The sequence below is a fragment of the Poecilia reticulata genome, chromosome 19, assembly GCF_904066995.2.
Source record: "Poecilia reticulata chromosome 19, P_reticulata-male-v2, whole genome shotgun sequence".
NCBI lineage: Eukaryota > Metazoa > Chordata > Actinopteri > Cyprinodontiformes > Poeciliidae > Poecilia > Poecilia reticulata.
In genome coordinates this window covers 13033119-13048293 of record NC_088848.1, presented here as the reverse complement: position 1 = coordinate 13048293, position 15175 = coordinate 13033119, and the positions used below count along the sequence as shown (strand labels likewise).

The following is a 15175-nucleotide window of genomic DNA, read 5'->3' as shown; positions in this document are numbered from 1 at the left end:
ACTTTACTGTTCGCCATCTGTCTCTCAGATTTTTCCCATATGTTAATATTATTATAGATCTTATAAATGATGAGCCAATTAGTGGGACAAAGTTTAATGAGATTCTCTGCATCTTGGAGAACAGTGGTGAGTTTCCGCTGGAACAGAACTTTGATGGTCCCTTTCCGTGAAGCAGTCTTTCTTTTTCATTTATTGCTTCCTTGTGTGGTTTTTGTACCCAGTGCTTTGCTTATTGCCTGGGATTCTACAATAAAAAAAATACACAAAGTATATTTTTGTTTAATGGAAACCCCTCAGATGAGGTCACACTGTTACTAGACAAGAAATTGTTCCATGTAGCAGTTTTTGTAATTTATATCACAATTCTGAGCTGCCTCAAATCCCTGAATGACCTTTTTTTTTGGTGTAAACTGCTTTCAAATTGCAGGAAAAGTGGGCGAGAGGGTTCATTCCAAAAAGCTGGAGATAATGCTAGCATAATGCACATTTATTGTATAAACAATTTAAACTGCTGGCAAACAGTACATTAGAAAGGACGGTGGGAGGGACCTCCTTTTACACAAACTACTATCCTTTCACCGACTACCAGTATATCCTCTTCAAATCCCTAACCCACCCTGAGTGAAACTGACAAATGAGGCAATTTAATTCATGGCTTCAAAGTCCTTTGAACTACACCTTCTGTCTGAATGCCTTAATATTCAAACTGTGGGCTCTCAAAGCTCATCATGGCTATTTAGTACCCTGGGCTCCCTTTTAAAGAGGGACCACCAGCTCAGTCATCCATTGCCTAAAAGGGGTGGGAACAGAGACAAATAAATATTTTCTGCAAGCTGAACACCTCTTGAGTACAATTCCACAGACAGAGAGAAATTTCCCATGTGTTTTCAAAAAAGGGGATTAGCGCTCTGGAAGCTCCCGTTCCAATTCCCTGTCCCATCCTATCCCATCTAATCTCCTCTTTTCTCATGCCTGTGTGTTTAGTGGGTTAGCCCTGGATCAAGTGACTGACTGTGATCCAATTAGCATCTAGCAGCATCTGACGCTCTGCATGTGTCTTTGATTTAGATGTATGTGTTGAGCGCTTCCGAAATGTAGAGCATCCAAGACCTTCCTCATGCTTTACAAACAGACAAGAAAATTCCTCGTGTTTTATATTGTTGCATCTAACAATTTCAGGTTTTTTTTCTTTTTTTGGCTAGAGATTGTATTGAACTAATGAGTCGTGCTTATGTAGGAGCACAGAACAACGTGAGAGGGACATTTGTAAGCAGCTAACGGGATTTTGCATCATCTGCACCGATCCGTTTTAACGGTTCCTTGAGTAACGATCAACAATCAGGTTGTATTTGATCAGCTAATTAACTATAGACAGATCAAATGCATTCACAGAAATCGGTCACACAAGTAGCTCAGCACACTACATACGCAATTGCAATGTTTGAAATGAGATTAAATATATTCACCACAGTAACCGTGTTTACATCTGTGTTGGCAGTCGCAAAATAAAAAACACATAAAAAAATGTAACTTAGGTTATATCCTGCCTTACTATTTTGACAATAGTAAGGCATGATATGACCACTGCTGCCACTAAGTTTCTTTTCTTTCTGTTTTTTTATCATGTGGAGAAAGAAAATCACATTTGGAGGAATGTGGCCTGCTGAGGCAACAGAGTTTGCTGTAGTGTATACATTGCAGCAAAAGTTGAAACATGAACTAGCCAGGACTGTATCATGTCATAGCATTCTAACGTGATTTGTTTGATGACCCAAAATAACATTTTTTTTTTTTAAGCAATTTTTGTAGCACTACTTTCAGTATTTACAGGAATTTGGCAGAGAGAGATGGGGAAGACATGCAGCAAAAATTACAAAGTAAGGAATCAGACCCTGGATTGCTGCGTCGAGAATTATTAGCACAGAAATAAGTTTAAAAATGAACACTTATAGGGCAACTAATGAAACTTTAAGGACTCAAATTACAAAAAGACTTATTGTTGTGTTGCACTTGTAGACCTGTGGAGCTGAAAAAAAAAAGACGGAATAACATTGAAAAATAATTTATTTCAGAAATGTACTGTGATAATATATTCATTCAGATTCTGCATGATAAGCTTTTGTTGCGTACAATGAAATCACCCCACATTAAAACTTAAAATAAAACCTAAAAGGAAAAAAGTAGATGACAGTCTCTTTTTTTTTTTTTTGAACTATGGTAACTAGCAACACATCACCGAGTCTTCACTATAGCGTTGTAAGTCGGCCTCACAGGTGGCCAGACGTCGGCCCGCCCTTCTGCGGCAAAGCTCCAGGCAGGTTTAAAGCTGCAGGACGATCCGTTTATACACAGACTTACAGTGAATGATCTGTAAAGCTTGACGTACACATAGTGTAATCATTCACACACACGCCCATGCACACGTGCACACACACACACGCGCGCTTTAGAGCAAAGTCACACCTGGATATTACAGAATGGCTGATTACACGAAAGGGAGAGAAGTGAGGCAATTCAATGACATCATCTGTTGAACAGGTTCAGTGCCGCCCAGCGATAGTGATCAGTGGCAGGAAAGAAAACAGTTTAAGCAACAAGGTGAGAAGATAGAAATATTTCTCCCCCTTTTTTTTCCTCTTAACAAAATCACACCAAAGCACTTCCAGCAGATGTGTCCACAGTTTCAAAACTTCAACTCGGAGGCTGAATATCAAAGCGTTTCAGTAGATTGAGACTGATGTGTTTATATGAGAGCCGGCCAAGGGGCCAAACGTGAAAAATGGGTTGTGTATGCGGAGAAGATTCGAAGCCCTCCCCCCGCCGCCTTGCCCATCTGCTGGGAGTAAAAGGAGGCTGCCCACGGAGAAGGGCGCCGCGAGTGGTGTGGTCAACAACTGGTGCCAGATGTCATAAATAAGCCATCAAGACAGTTTTGTTCCACCAGGACACTCTCACAAAAAGACTTGAACCTTTTTCCGTTAAACAGACATACACTCATTTCATAGATCTGGAAGAGTCTCTCAGGCACAGCAGAGCCACGTTTGGCCCAATGTAACAAAATGCTGTTTGACTTTTCTGTGTGTGTGTGTGTGTGTGTGTGTGTGTGTGCTCTCAGACCAAAGAGTTGGTTCCACAGTAATGCAGATTTGTGTCCTGAATGTCCACTGAAAATGTTCCAGGACAACATGTGAAATGTTGCGTCAGTTTGGTGCTTAGTTCCATTTTTTATCCTTCATATTTTGTTTTCACACGGAGACAAATTGAGTTTTTTCTCTTCATCACGAGTTTCCATCAATGAAACTGATTTTGTCCACCGACTCAATTTTGTCTTCTCGGTATCTCCACTATATATATGCAGTATATATATTTATATATATATAATTAATATATATATATATAGTAAATGTTTTTTGTGTTTTCAAAGACTGGTGACTTTGTACAGAGGTTACTGATGAATGTGTTTCAAAAGAGCAAAAAAAAAATAAGAAAAAAAAAAATCAAGAAGTCATGCAAGTTGTTCAGTGATTAAAATAACTGCGGACATGTCTTATGAATTGCTGAAAGCAAAAACCGAGTCTACAATGGCACACTTCCACACGCTAAACAAGAACAAGTGCTTTGAAAAGTCTGCTTATCCAAAAACAAAAGAAGTAACATGAGAGCAAATGAAAACACTCTAAGAGGCGAGAGACGGCTGAGATCGATTTATCAGGCTGATTTTGCATTTTCCGACGCCGTGTTGTTCAACACGTATTTGATGCTTCCAGAAAGTTTGGTCCTTTTCAGCACTTTTCACACAAAGGAGGAGAAGCCAGCAATAGGAGCCCGTGACCCAGGGGCCAGGCTGCTGGGGGGCCTGTAGAGGGTGTTGTGCTGGCTGGAGGTGTTAGAGCTCTGCTGGGAGGGGGTGGGAGTCCGACTTCCTTTGGGCCTAAACAGGTTGCCTTGACCCTGGGGTTGACCCTGGGCCTGCTGAGGCTGAGGGCTGGGTGAACTGAGCTGCGGTGGCAGTGGGGGTAGCGGGGGCAGCGGTGGCGGGGCGTGGTGCTCCGGGTCTCCCGACTCGGACTCGGTGAAGCTGTAGGCCTGCGCTCGAGATATTCCCTTCTGCTGGCGGCGCCAGGAGTTGTAGTAGGTCGGGTCGCTTATGTAGTGGTTGACAAAAGAGTGGGTTTTCTGTCGGTTTGGGTCGACCTCGTACTCACTGTCGCTGCCCTGGAAGACAAAACAGAGACGGTGTCCTGAGTTAACATATTTTTATTTTTCATTGTGGACAATTATTATGTTGAAGCGGTATAAGTAGCTTTCAATAAATCAGAATATCATCAAAATCATTTTTTTCATTTAGTTCAAATAGCAAAACTTGTTTTTTATGCAAATTCTTCACACATAGAGTGATGTATTTTAAGAGTTTCTTTCTGGTCAACTTTGATCATGATGGCTTAAAGTTATGGCAAATTAAATTTCCGTTTCACTGAAAATTATATTTTAGACAGAATTGTCACCGTACTGTAAAGAATGTCCAATTGACCATGCAGTGCATGCACGCGCGGTCAGCAGCACTGGCAGATAACATTTCTCCCCTAAATCATCAGTGACTGGAAAATTCACACTGAACCTCAAGGATCTGTAAGCGTGTGGTGGCTCTTGAAGAACTGGCTCTGGCTACGATAAACAATTCAGGAATACCTTCAAACTTCCTAAAAGGGCTTTGCTTTACAATCCACTGTAGGTCATCCCTGTTGCTGGTTCACCTTTCCCGAACACATTATTTTCTTCATTTAAACCTGACGTTGATTGTTTTGGCAACCTTTTTGTGACTTATGCTCCTTGTGGAATAACTGCCTGTGGGAAAACTGTCAAGTAATCAGTTCTCCATGTGATTATATAGGCCATGATATACAACACTGGTCTAATGTGATGTTATAGTTGTGTGTGTGTGTATATATATATATATACACAAGTTTTGTTCATTAACTTTAGGCCATAATCATCAACCTAACAGAAATATACCACGTCGTTTACAATAAATTTGTAAAATATGATTTTCCCTTTTAGATCTGAATAAAATAAGTCTCCTAATTTATTGGGACGTACTTGCACATTACAACAATTTTCCTGTGTGATTCCAAGTCATCCCTTTCTAAACATCAAACACACATGCAGATGTGCTCAGGGAACAACACGACACAAGTACACATGGACAAAATGGTCAACAATAACCAAAAGCATGACTGCAAAAAACAGAAGCGTGCACAGTTAATAGACCATCAGTACAAAATGGAAAAGGTCAGTTTGTCTAAGGGACTAACCAATCAGTTGAGGTTTTAGGACAGAAGCTCTGTGTAGCCACACCTCACCAGAAAGAAACCATGTTTTGCTGCTAAAATGATGTAGAGTGCCACATTAAACCCACAATAAAAATGAGAGTCTGGGGTTAAGGATTGGATGGAAGCCACTTTGGAGCCATTCACCTACACGGCTACAAACATTAAAAGCAGGCAGCTTTGGGAACCTCACCAAATGCAGTGGAAGTGTATGTAGGCCACCTGTCCCATATGAAAACACCAGCGCCTCCTATGGGTGAACAAAACAATGGGTTTTACAGTACATCACCGTAACAGAATGGTTATAATGGCCAAGTCATGATGATGATGATATCAAAGCAGAATACAGTATTGTACAAAAGTTACTTTCGTATCAACATGTCTTATTTATCAAAATGGTTCGAGTGCTAAACTTGTGCTACAACTTTGGTTGCTATATGAATCTGTGCATCCACCAACTTTAGCACAAAAACCTGATGCAATCTTGAATTGCCAGAAGATGTGAAATTAGTGAAAGAGACCAACAATAAATATTCTGAGTCACATGTTTAAATCATTTGAACTATTGGTCCAAATATTTTTAAGATAATGTCAGTTTGAGATCTTCTAATAGTATCAGCTGTTGTTTGTAAATCTAGTTAGAAGTGATTTGCATAACTCCTGTTTAGGACTATATATTTTTTTAAATGCAATGCCAGAGTTATTTAGTTACTAATGCTTTTTTTTTTCCTAAGTATGTAAATGGATTTTGAAGCTGAGTTTATAAGCACCATTGGGTCTTTTTAATATCACTAACTTGTATTTATATCATACTTAAAGTAGTTAGCGATGGACAAAATACAGATAACTTTATACTAGCATTTTCAGCTTTATTCATAAATACAATTCAAAGTCAATTCTATAGATCTTGTATGATGTTGTCTATATATTCTAAACAAGAAAAGAATTTGTGCTTTTTTTCCCCAACAAGTCCCATTATTAAAATAAAAAAAACTATTTGAAATGTTTGTGGGTTTTTTTTTTGCCAGTTTGTGTGTTTTGTTAAGACACTGTCCTGTGTCCTTCACTGAAATATACTAAGAATGTGAAGTTTACAAGGACTGAAATGAAAATGAGAAAAAAAAAAAAAGCAACATATTTCCTATTTAATTTCTGGCAAACGATTTCTCCAGACCAATTTAATCAACTATTTGGAAATGTGGCTTCTTTGGAAGCAAAACCTACGGAAATTAGGGGTGGGCCCAAGGTCTTTTCACAGCAATATGCACACACACACACACACGCACGCACGCACACACACACACACACACACACACACACGCACACACACACACACACACACACACACACACACACACACACACACACACACACACACACACACACACACACCCACACACACACACACCCCCACACGCGCGCACGCATGCACACACACGCATGCACACACACGCATGCACACACACGCATCAACCATTGGAGCTATTTAGTGTGAATTCTGTGAAAAGCAAACAAAAGGTGAAGACGGATAGTGCATTCAAAAGCACTGCCTGATTTTAGGTTTATTTGTGAGGCTAAAATTTTATTTTATTTTTCGGCTGTAGTCTGGCTTCGTTTCACATAGCGAACACTCCAACGTGCTCAAGGTTGGGCTGGAAAAACTATTGAATTCATGTCAAAAACCATTTAATTTCAACAAAAAAAATGTCATGACTGCCAAATACTCACTGAGGGTTACTTGCGGTCATCTAAGTACCACAAATGTACTCCACCAGTTGTGCCAGGCGGCATGTAATTAGTTATCGGGCCATAAGGAATGCATGGAAAGTTGACTATGAAAACATTCTGAACAATTTCCCCAGAGAAGCAGCTTCAGGTATGCATTAGATACATTTCAAAAGCAAAACAACAAAGGGTCGTTCTGCTAAGGATGATGCCCTGAAGGGATAACGTTGATAGTTGTAACCACTTCTGGGGTTCGTTGCTCTCTGAGACTTGCCTTTATGATCTTGTTCCATTCTGTCATGCAGACACAACATGTCTGGCATTCACTTCAAGCTCCGTACTGAATATTGCAGAACACATATGTGATGCACATGGCCTTGGTCTCGGATATTCCCCAGCATGCTTTGCTCCTCACAGTATGACAGATGATTGGTTTTTTTCCCCCCAAGATGTGGGACAAGGTTTAAAGCTTCTCAACAGAAATTCTGAATGGTTATTTAAAAGAAAAAAAAAAGAGCCTGCTTTAGATTTTGTGTCTCCAAACAAAGGAAACCATTCATGTTTGTAGTTAATCAAAAGCAGACACTGTGCCACTTTGCTCTGACCAACTTTTGACTTTTTTACTTACTTTTTAAGTGTTTTTCATCACAACAACAACAAAAAATCGTTTAATATAACATAGTGGTTTTTGTTTGGGTGTCTTTTGATAATATCATTAAAGCTCAAAGGACACCAGATTTGAAAAGTGTTTCACTTCAGTTGAGACAACATAAAGTAATAAAGTTCTAAAAGTGGACCTGGCGGACGTGCAGTTGTGAATGCTGTTACTATTAAAATGTCCTACATAAAACATAATTGTTGGTTTATCGCTTTTATTAATAACTCACTTATCAACAGAGGAACTTAAAGAAATGATACTTAGCGATTTGCCTCTGGAGCGTTGCGGCTGGAGACGAGGCTCTTTATCCCAGCTCATTACAAGCCAATTACTGCGGCTGAATGCTGTGCAAGAAGTAGACTATAGGCATGAAATGCAGCATTGCACCTCAGCCTCAGGGGACCAACCATCATATTTAAGCAATGAAATGCCTCAAATAGACACATAGCAGGCCGCCAAAGTTAATTATTTAAGGTTTTTTGTTGTTTTGTTTTTTTTCCATCATTTTGATGCTAAATTAGGCAGGGAAAGAGATTAAGAAATCTACACAATTAACTTGTGAAACCACTTGACAGCAGTTTATTTATGATCAGCATGATAAAGATGCTGTAGGTCCTTGTTTATCAAGGCTAAAATTAGGAACCTGAAAAAAAAAAGAAAAAAAAAACATCAGAGAGAAAATAGAACAGCAGACAAGAATTTTATTGTTTGATTTTTTTTTTTCGCTGGAGAAGATGTGTGTCATCAGTTTCTGAGTATTGCTTAAAAAGAAATCCCTATCTCAAAGACTTCTGATCTTTGACCTCAGCCTGCTGAGGAATTACAACGCTTTGCGTCAGTGTTTACACTGAGCAACGACTTGCTGGTAGAAATGGTGTCCCCCTCCAGCGGCCACTGGGTGAGAGGCGGGTTACACCTAGTACAGGTCGCCATTCAACACAGGGCAACACAGAGATAAACACGACAAACAACCATGCACACATATACTCAACGCTAAGGATAATTTAGGGAGTAAATAATCTGACAGTCATTTTTTTTTGGACTGTGAGAAGAAGCCAGAGTACTTGGAGAGAACCAATGCATGGGCAGAGAGAACAGGCAAACTCGATACGGAAAGACCCTGGGCTGGTATTTGAGTCCAGGACTTTCTCGCTGCAAGGCGGCAAAAGAGCTGCCAACTGTACCACAGAGCAACCCCAAGATGACATCCGGTGTTCAAAATAAATGCAACAAAAATCTGAAAAGTATGGAATGCAGTATGTTCAACAAATCGTTTCCCTGCAACGACAGCGGCGGATCCTCTGTGGTGTCTTTTAAACATCCAGAAGCATCTACATTTTGCCAAAGTTGCCCAAGCTTCTTTGGAATTGATGAAGTGTTTCTTTAAAGAGCAGTGTTCTTTTAAAGTAGTGACACTGATTCTCTTCGGGGATTAGTGTTGGAGTTGGACTGGGAAATTCTACCACATGGAAATGATCTAAACCATTTTATTTTTGCTCCGGCTGAAGGTTTTGGGTGATTGTCTGAAAGGTGAATCTCTGCTCCAGTCTCAAATCTTTTGCAGCTTATGAGAAGATTTCTTCCAGGGTTGTTCTGTCTTTAGCTCCATCCATCTTCAATCAAATATACCCATAATCCCCAATCTCTGGTGCAGAAAACAATCACTCCAGCACGACGCCACCTCCACTGTGCTTCATGGTGGGGATGAGGAGTTTAGGGTGGTAAATAGTGTTAAATTAAACACTTTCTTCCACATTTTTCTTGCGTCGATTTTATTTAGGAATAAAAAAAGTAAATGGATATAATGTAAATTCACACTTTTTGAATAAAAAAAAAATGTGGAAAAACCATACCTTATGCGGTGTTGGCTTATCACATTAAACCCCAATAAAATATGTTTTGCGAGTTTAAAATGGGAAAAAAGTAAGAGTTCAACCCGTAATGTTTCAGAAAGGCCCTTCCTGATGTATTTTCTGTTATTGGTCTAACAATTTTAAACTGATTAATCACCGATTAAGTATTCTAAGGGTCTACCCATGATTTATTCCATAAATAGATGTTGTTCATCATCACAGAGTGAACAAAAAAAACAATAATAATCTTGTGGCTATCAGGGCCACCATCCCCCTCAAAATTGAAAATATATGTCTCTGCATTAAGGAGTCAGTCCTTTGTTCTTTGGTTATATATTATTAATAAATAGGACAGAAAGGAGGGGAGGGGGTAAGCCGTCCATAGCCCTCTCCTTGATGAAGTGAGCACAGCAGGGACCAAGACCCAGAGACAAAGATAATAACAATATGGACATTGATGGAACTAAAGCTAGCAATATTTATTTATATCTTCATTTAAAAACTGTGCAACAGTTTTCTTTTTAACCACAAAGGAAACATATAGAGGTCCACTGTTTGAAAACTACATTATTTGACTAAATTTATCCTGTTGATAAGCAACAATGAGCCATTTTTGTCTGCCTGGAAGAGGCCACAAGATTATAAAATGTTATTGAAATTCAAAAAGGTCATGATGCGGTGCTGAAACATGAGTTTCAAAACCACAGCATCACATATTCTCCACTATATTAGAAGTTTTTTTTCACATCTTTTGATTAACACCAGAACCTACCTGAAGGGATTATTGCTTAAAAGCACAATCTTGGTTTCATTTGGGTAGACTCCCAGCAGCAGTTAGCAAATGCCAGACATTTATGCTTGTGATAGAACAGAAATGTCATTTTCCTGGCATCATTCCTCAACAACTGGCTGGCATATAGATAATGTCTAATGGCTGAAGCCGTCGTCCAAGCTCATTCATCACACTTTTAGTTGTTAAAAACTAATTATTACTCTCGTCATGTTTATTTATTATCGAAGCCAGTTCCTAACTTAGAGAGATTCAACCCTCACCCGCCTTACTTAATCTTTCCCTTATATCATATTTTTAGCATAGGGAAAAAGGATACTGTGGAGTACAAATGACGTGTTTCTAGACTTTCTGACATAAAAAAAAATGCATCAATAAAATATACTTCATTTAAAAGTGATTTTTCTCATGTTACCAACGTGGCATTTTTCCCACCAACAGAACAGTACTAAAAGATGATTTTATATCAACACTTGGTTTCACCCAACCTTCAGAACATATTTATTTGTTTGTTTAATTAAATTCCCATGCCCGTTTCCAATGAATGCATTCATTAATTTCTTAATTTGCTTGTTGGGTTTATCTGTAGTTTATTTAATTTTGTAAACTACAAATCCCACTACAAGCTGTCCCACTTCGCCAACAGGAACAACCTTGGAAAGTAATTTTAAAAATGATTTTAAAATAATTTTATTTACTCTATGAAATAATTATTTTTTGCTTATGTCTCTAATCAAATATGTTTATAAAATTTCCAGGTTCTTTAATCAATTATTCATTTGTTTGCTTGTTTGTATTTTATCAAGTTGTGTGTTTTTGCCACTTTATGCATAATTAATTGTGTTTTTAAATCAGACACGTTCAACATGTTATTTTTTTTTCTTTTACATCTCCCGGACCTATCTTTTAATTCTTGTTTATTTTGTTTTATGTACTTAACTTTCCTTAATTTGCATAAGACATAATACCTTGAACTACATTTGGTTGCACGCTCCTCAACAAAGCAATGACAAACTTGCCGCCATAATGGATCTAGTCCAAACTATTCATCAGAACAATTAATATCACTGGGATTTGAGACTTCATAGAGCATTAGTGGTGCCCCAGACAGTCTGACTTGCTTTATTAAGTGTAATAGAAGCATGCGGGTTTATTCAGGCTTCTCCATTAAAATTTGATTCATCTGTAATTAAAGCACTGATGGGCAAATATGTCATCCACAAACCCTCTATAAAAACCAGCTGCTTCAAATCCCCTAAAAAAAACATGTGTACTGGTTACCTCCTATGGCACAAAACTATTAATAAGACAAAGCCTAATTTAGGAGGAGTCGTGCTTTTGGTTCATTTTTGGGCCGCAACATTATCCAGGAAACTGTCAAAGCCAAATGGCTGCGAGGATTATTCCCTGCTGAGTTTCCAACCAATAAAGCTGCAGTGTCCGGTGAGACAGAGAGTCATGGTTTGGAGGCAGAGGAGGACAGATGGAGGCAGAAAGGGAAAGAGAGGGTATGAGAGAGAGCAGACGCTTTCATTTCTCTCCTGTGGAATGCTGCTCAGCAGAGAGCCTAATCTACACTCCATCTCTGACTCACAGATGAGATCATCTGTCTTCGACTGGTTTCAGCTTTAAATGACACACACACACAAAAAAAAAACACTTTGCCACAGGGACAACCTTGGAAAATGAGAAAGGCTGTACTATGAAAAAAAAAAAAAGTCAATAGGCCTGTACCTGCAGGCTGGCAGAACAGTAATGGTAGCATTGTTGCCCTGCCAAGTACATGTTGGCTTCCTCCAAATCTCCTTGTGACGAGCAGCACAATAGTCAACTTATGCCTGTTAAGGAAGGCCCTGGGGATTAAAGAGCAGACGCAGCACGGTGTCTCACAGATAGCTGAGCGTTATCTGCTCAATATAACTTCAAAGAACATTCCTAGACGTCCAAAGCTCTAGCGGGTGCTGATATAGACCCCTGTGAGGGGTACAGCAGCGGAGCCCCTGGGGGTGACAGGAAGGCCTCTGGATATTTCCGTCTGTCAAAAACAAACATCAGTTTATTCGGCGTGGAGCAAGCCACCATATGGGTCTTGTCATCTTGGGCTGAAGGGAATGCATTTGACAAAAATCAAGCGCAAATCCCGGGTACGTCAGGTGGGTGTTGAAATATCCGAAAGACCCATTTGAGGGAATGTCACAGTGCTGTGAAAGGTCCTGTCTGTAGCAATTCATTGCAAAAGAGATTTTCATTTGATCTGGAAATAGGACTTGGGTCCCGATAAGGCCGAGCGAGGAGAGACGTCTGGCTGTGGGATTCACATCAGAGACGTGCGAGAGGCGTTCAACGATAATTCGAGTCAAGAATTCTCTCAAAGAAGGCGAAAATGAGTCGGGTTGTTTGTGTTCTTTGCTAAGGCTTGTTACGCGTTTCCAATTTTGTCAGGCACGTGCAGAGGGGGGTGCTGGGGGTGCTTGAGCACCTGCCCCTTTTGCTCCATGCCCCCAAGTGCCCTTTTGGTCAATTTTTATTTAATTTTTTGGTATTATTATTTTCTAAGCCCTCTTCTGACACATAACAACATGTACTAAAATAATTTATTTTTATTTTGTGTAATTTTATTAAACTCTGAAAGCTGAGCGGCTTTGTTAATATTCTGTCCTAGAATGCGGTTAGATGTGCCCTTTCTTTTGTTGAGCACCTGCCCCTTTAGTGGTCTCTGCACGGCCCTGAATTTTGTGTTATTTTCTGTTTATTTTTCAAGTTAAAAGCTTAAACCGTAATCTATTTCACTTAGAATTTATGTGCTAAAAAAATACAAAGCAATATATAATTGTGAGAGCACATTAATGCATGGATTAAGCATTTTTTGCAAATTAAAAACCTGAAAAAATGTGATGCGGCTTTGTATTGAGGCCCCTTTACTCTTGATACCCGTGAATAAAATTCTGTTTAACAAAACGCCTTCAGCAGTCATCTAATTACCCCCTGAGGGACAAGCCAGGTCTCATGGGGTTTGCTAAAGAACAATAGTGAACAAACATTAGAGAACAGACCGCTTCATTAGGATCAAGAGACACAAAGGTCAAGGACACCAAGATACGGCAGTCCACTTAAACTGACTGGCTGGGTAAGGAGGACGGGGAAGATGGCTATAGCCTCTAACAGGGATACACTCTTAGAGGCTGCAAAAGACTTGAAGCTGAGAACAAGAGTTCACCTAACAGCAGGGTTACGTTTAGTCAGAGCAACAAATGAATAGTTTAGGTCAAATCAAATTTATACAATACAGTGGCCCAGTCAAAGTCTACAATGGGATCAAAATGAGAGACAGCTGGGACACTTGAAAGTGAATGTTCACAGGCGCGCCCCGTCCAATGCGACAGATTTTGAGTGGTTTTGCAAAGAGAAATTGACAAACAATTTAGTTGCTGGTGGAGCCATTACCCATAAAGATTCTTCAGTTGTTAATTGCAACAAACTGTGTTCATAAATATTCAAGGGAATTAGTTACAAATGCATATTAACAATCACTCCAAACTCCATAAACTACAATGAAGATTATGGATGTAATCTGGCAACAATGAAAAAAAGTTATGTGTTATGAATACTCCCCCCCCCAGATGCTGTAAATATACAGAAAAGCAAAGATGCATAAAAATTTCAGGGGGAAAAAAGAACAAAATCTTGGTTTAATGAAGGCAAAAAGTAGAAAGTAGCCTGACTGACATTCTGATCAATAGAGAAACAGAGAGAAAAGCAGAGCTTATTGATTTTAATCTCTCACTGGGAAAAAGGCACTTTGGGTCATGATGAAGCAGAGGCTACAATTCAGACAATCCACCATTAATTGGTAGTGATCCTTCTACCTTGTGGACTTTAAATAAATCGAAAACGGTGGGCGTTTTCCAGTGAGATCACACTGAGCTGACAAAATGAAAAGGAAAGTTGGACGGTTCGTGTGGCTGGAGCTGAAACCTTAAGCACAACTGGAGTGTTTTTTTGTTTTGTTTTGTTTTTATTTTTACCCCGATGGCTTATGTAATAGGAGCGGTGCTTGAAAACAGCCCGGATCACAGGTGGACATTTGCTGAGTGACATTGTGTCCACAAAACTAAAAACTGCTGAGCAGCCAGTGAGCAAAGTCATTAATCTCGCATCTCTGTCTGCATTCGCCACAGCTATGACTTATAACTTGGATGAGTGACACAAACACAATAGGGACAGACAGAATATGCAGCACTGCTGACAATGTGAGGCTGAATTCAGGAGGAATTCAGAGATGACAGTGTGCACAAACACACACCTATACACACACACCCCTACACACACACGCACGCACACACACAGGCACACAAATGAGACAAAAGCGGCTTTATGTAGACAGGATAGAGATCAGAGAAGATGTGGGATAAAGAAAGCAGTGCCACTGCACCTGTGAGTCAGAGATTTCAGAGGGTTTTTCAGTCAGGCTGGTGCTCTCCGCAGGGATCAGGTCATTGTACTTGGTGCTCACATCCTCGTCCGAATAGTGGAGACTGCCTGGACTTGGCCTGGGTGGAGACCTGAACCAGAGACAAAGAAAATGATTGGGTCAGCTTCTAATGTGGGCTCTATTGAATGTCAAAATCTGCCGAATTACGAATGATAGCTTACGTTTGGCCACATTTTCCTACTTTTTTGTGTTTCTCAAGCAAGGCAAGTTGAATGTTTCTTAATTTGCTTTGTTTTAGTACATCTTGTCGTTTCTTGGGTATGCATGAAGCTGTGTGTGGCATTTCAAACTGTAACTTTTGTTCTGTTTGCAAATCTTCTACTTGCCCTC

General features: G+C 39.6%; 1 protein-coding gene across 6 annotated transcripts in view; it reads right to left on the bottom strand.

The window, feature by feature from the left end:
- Positions 1-2046: 2046 nt before the first annotated feature.
- Positions 2047-15175, bottom strand: part of sdk2b (sidekick cell adhesion molecule 2b) — a 308341-nt gene continuing 295212 nt past the window's right edge. For 3 of the 6 annotated variants that reach the window (XM_081601026.1, XM_081601024.1, XM_081601025.1), the window contains exons 44-46: positions 14786-14915; positions 5521-5577; positions 2047-4215 (exon numbers count right to left, since the gene is read on the bottom strand). In XM_081601026.1, the coding sequence (XP_081457152.1) occupies positions 3793-4215; positions 5521-5577; positions 14786-14915 (610 nt within the window). In that variant the 3' untranslated portion in view covers positions 2047-3792. The remainder of the gene's footprint in view (positions 4216-5520; positions 5578-14785; positions 14916-15175) is intronic. The other 3 variants (XM_081601027.1, XM_081601029.1, XM_081601028.1) reach the window with 1 other exon arrangement.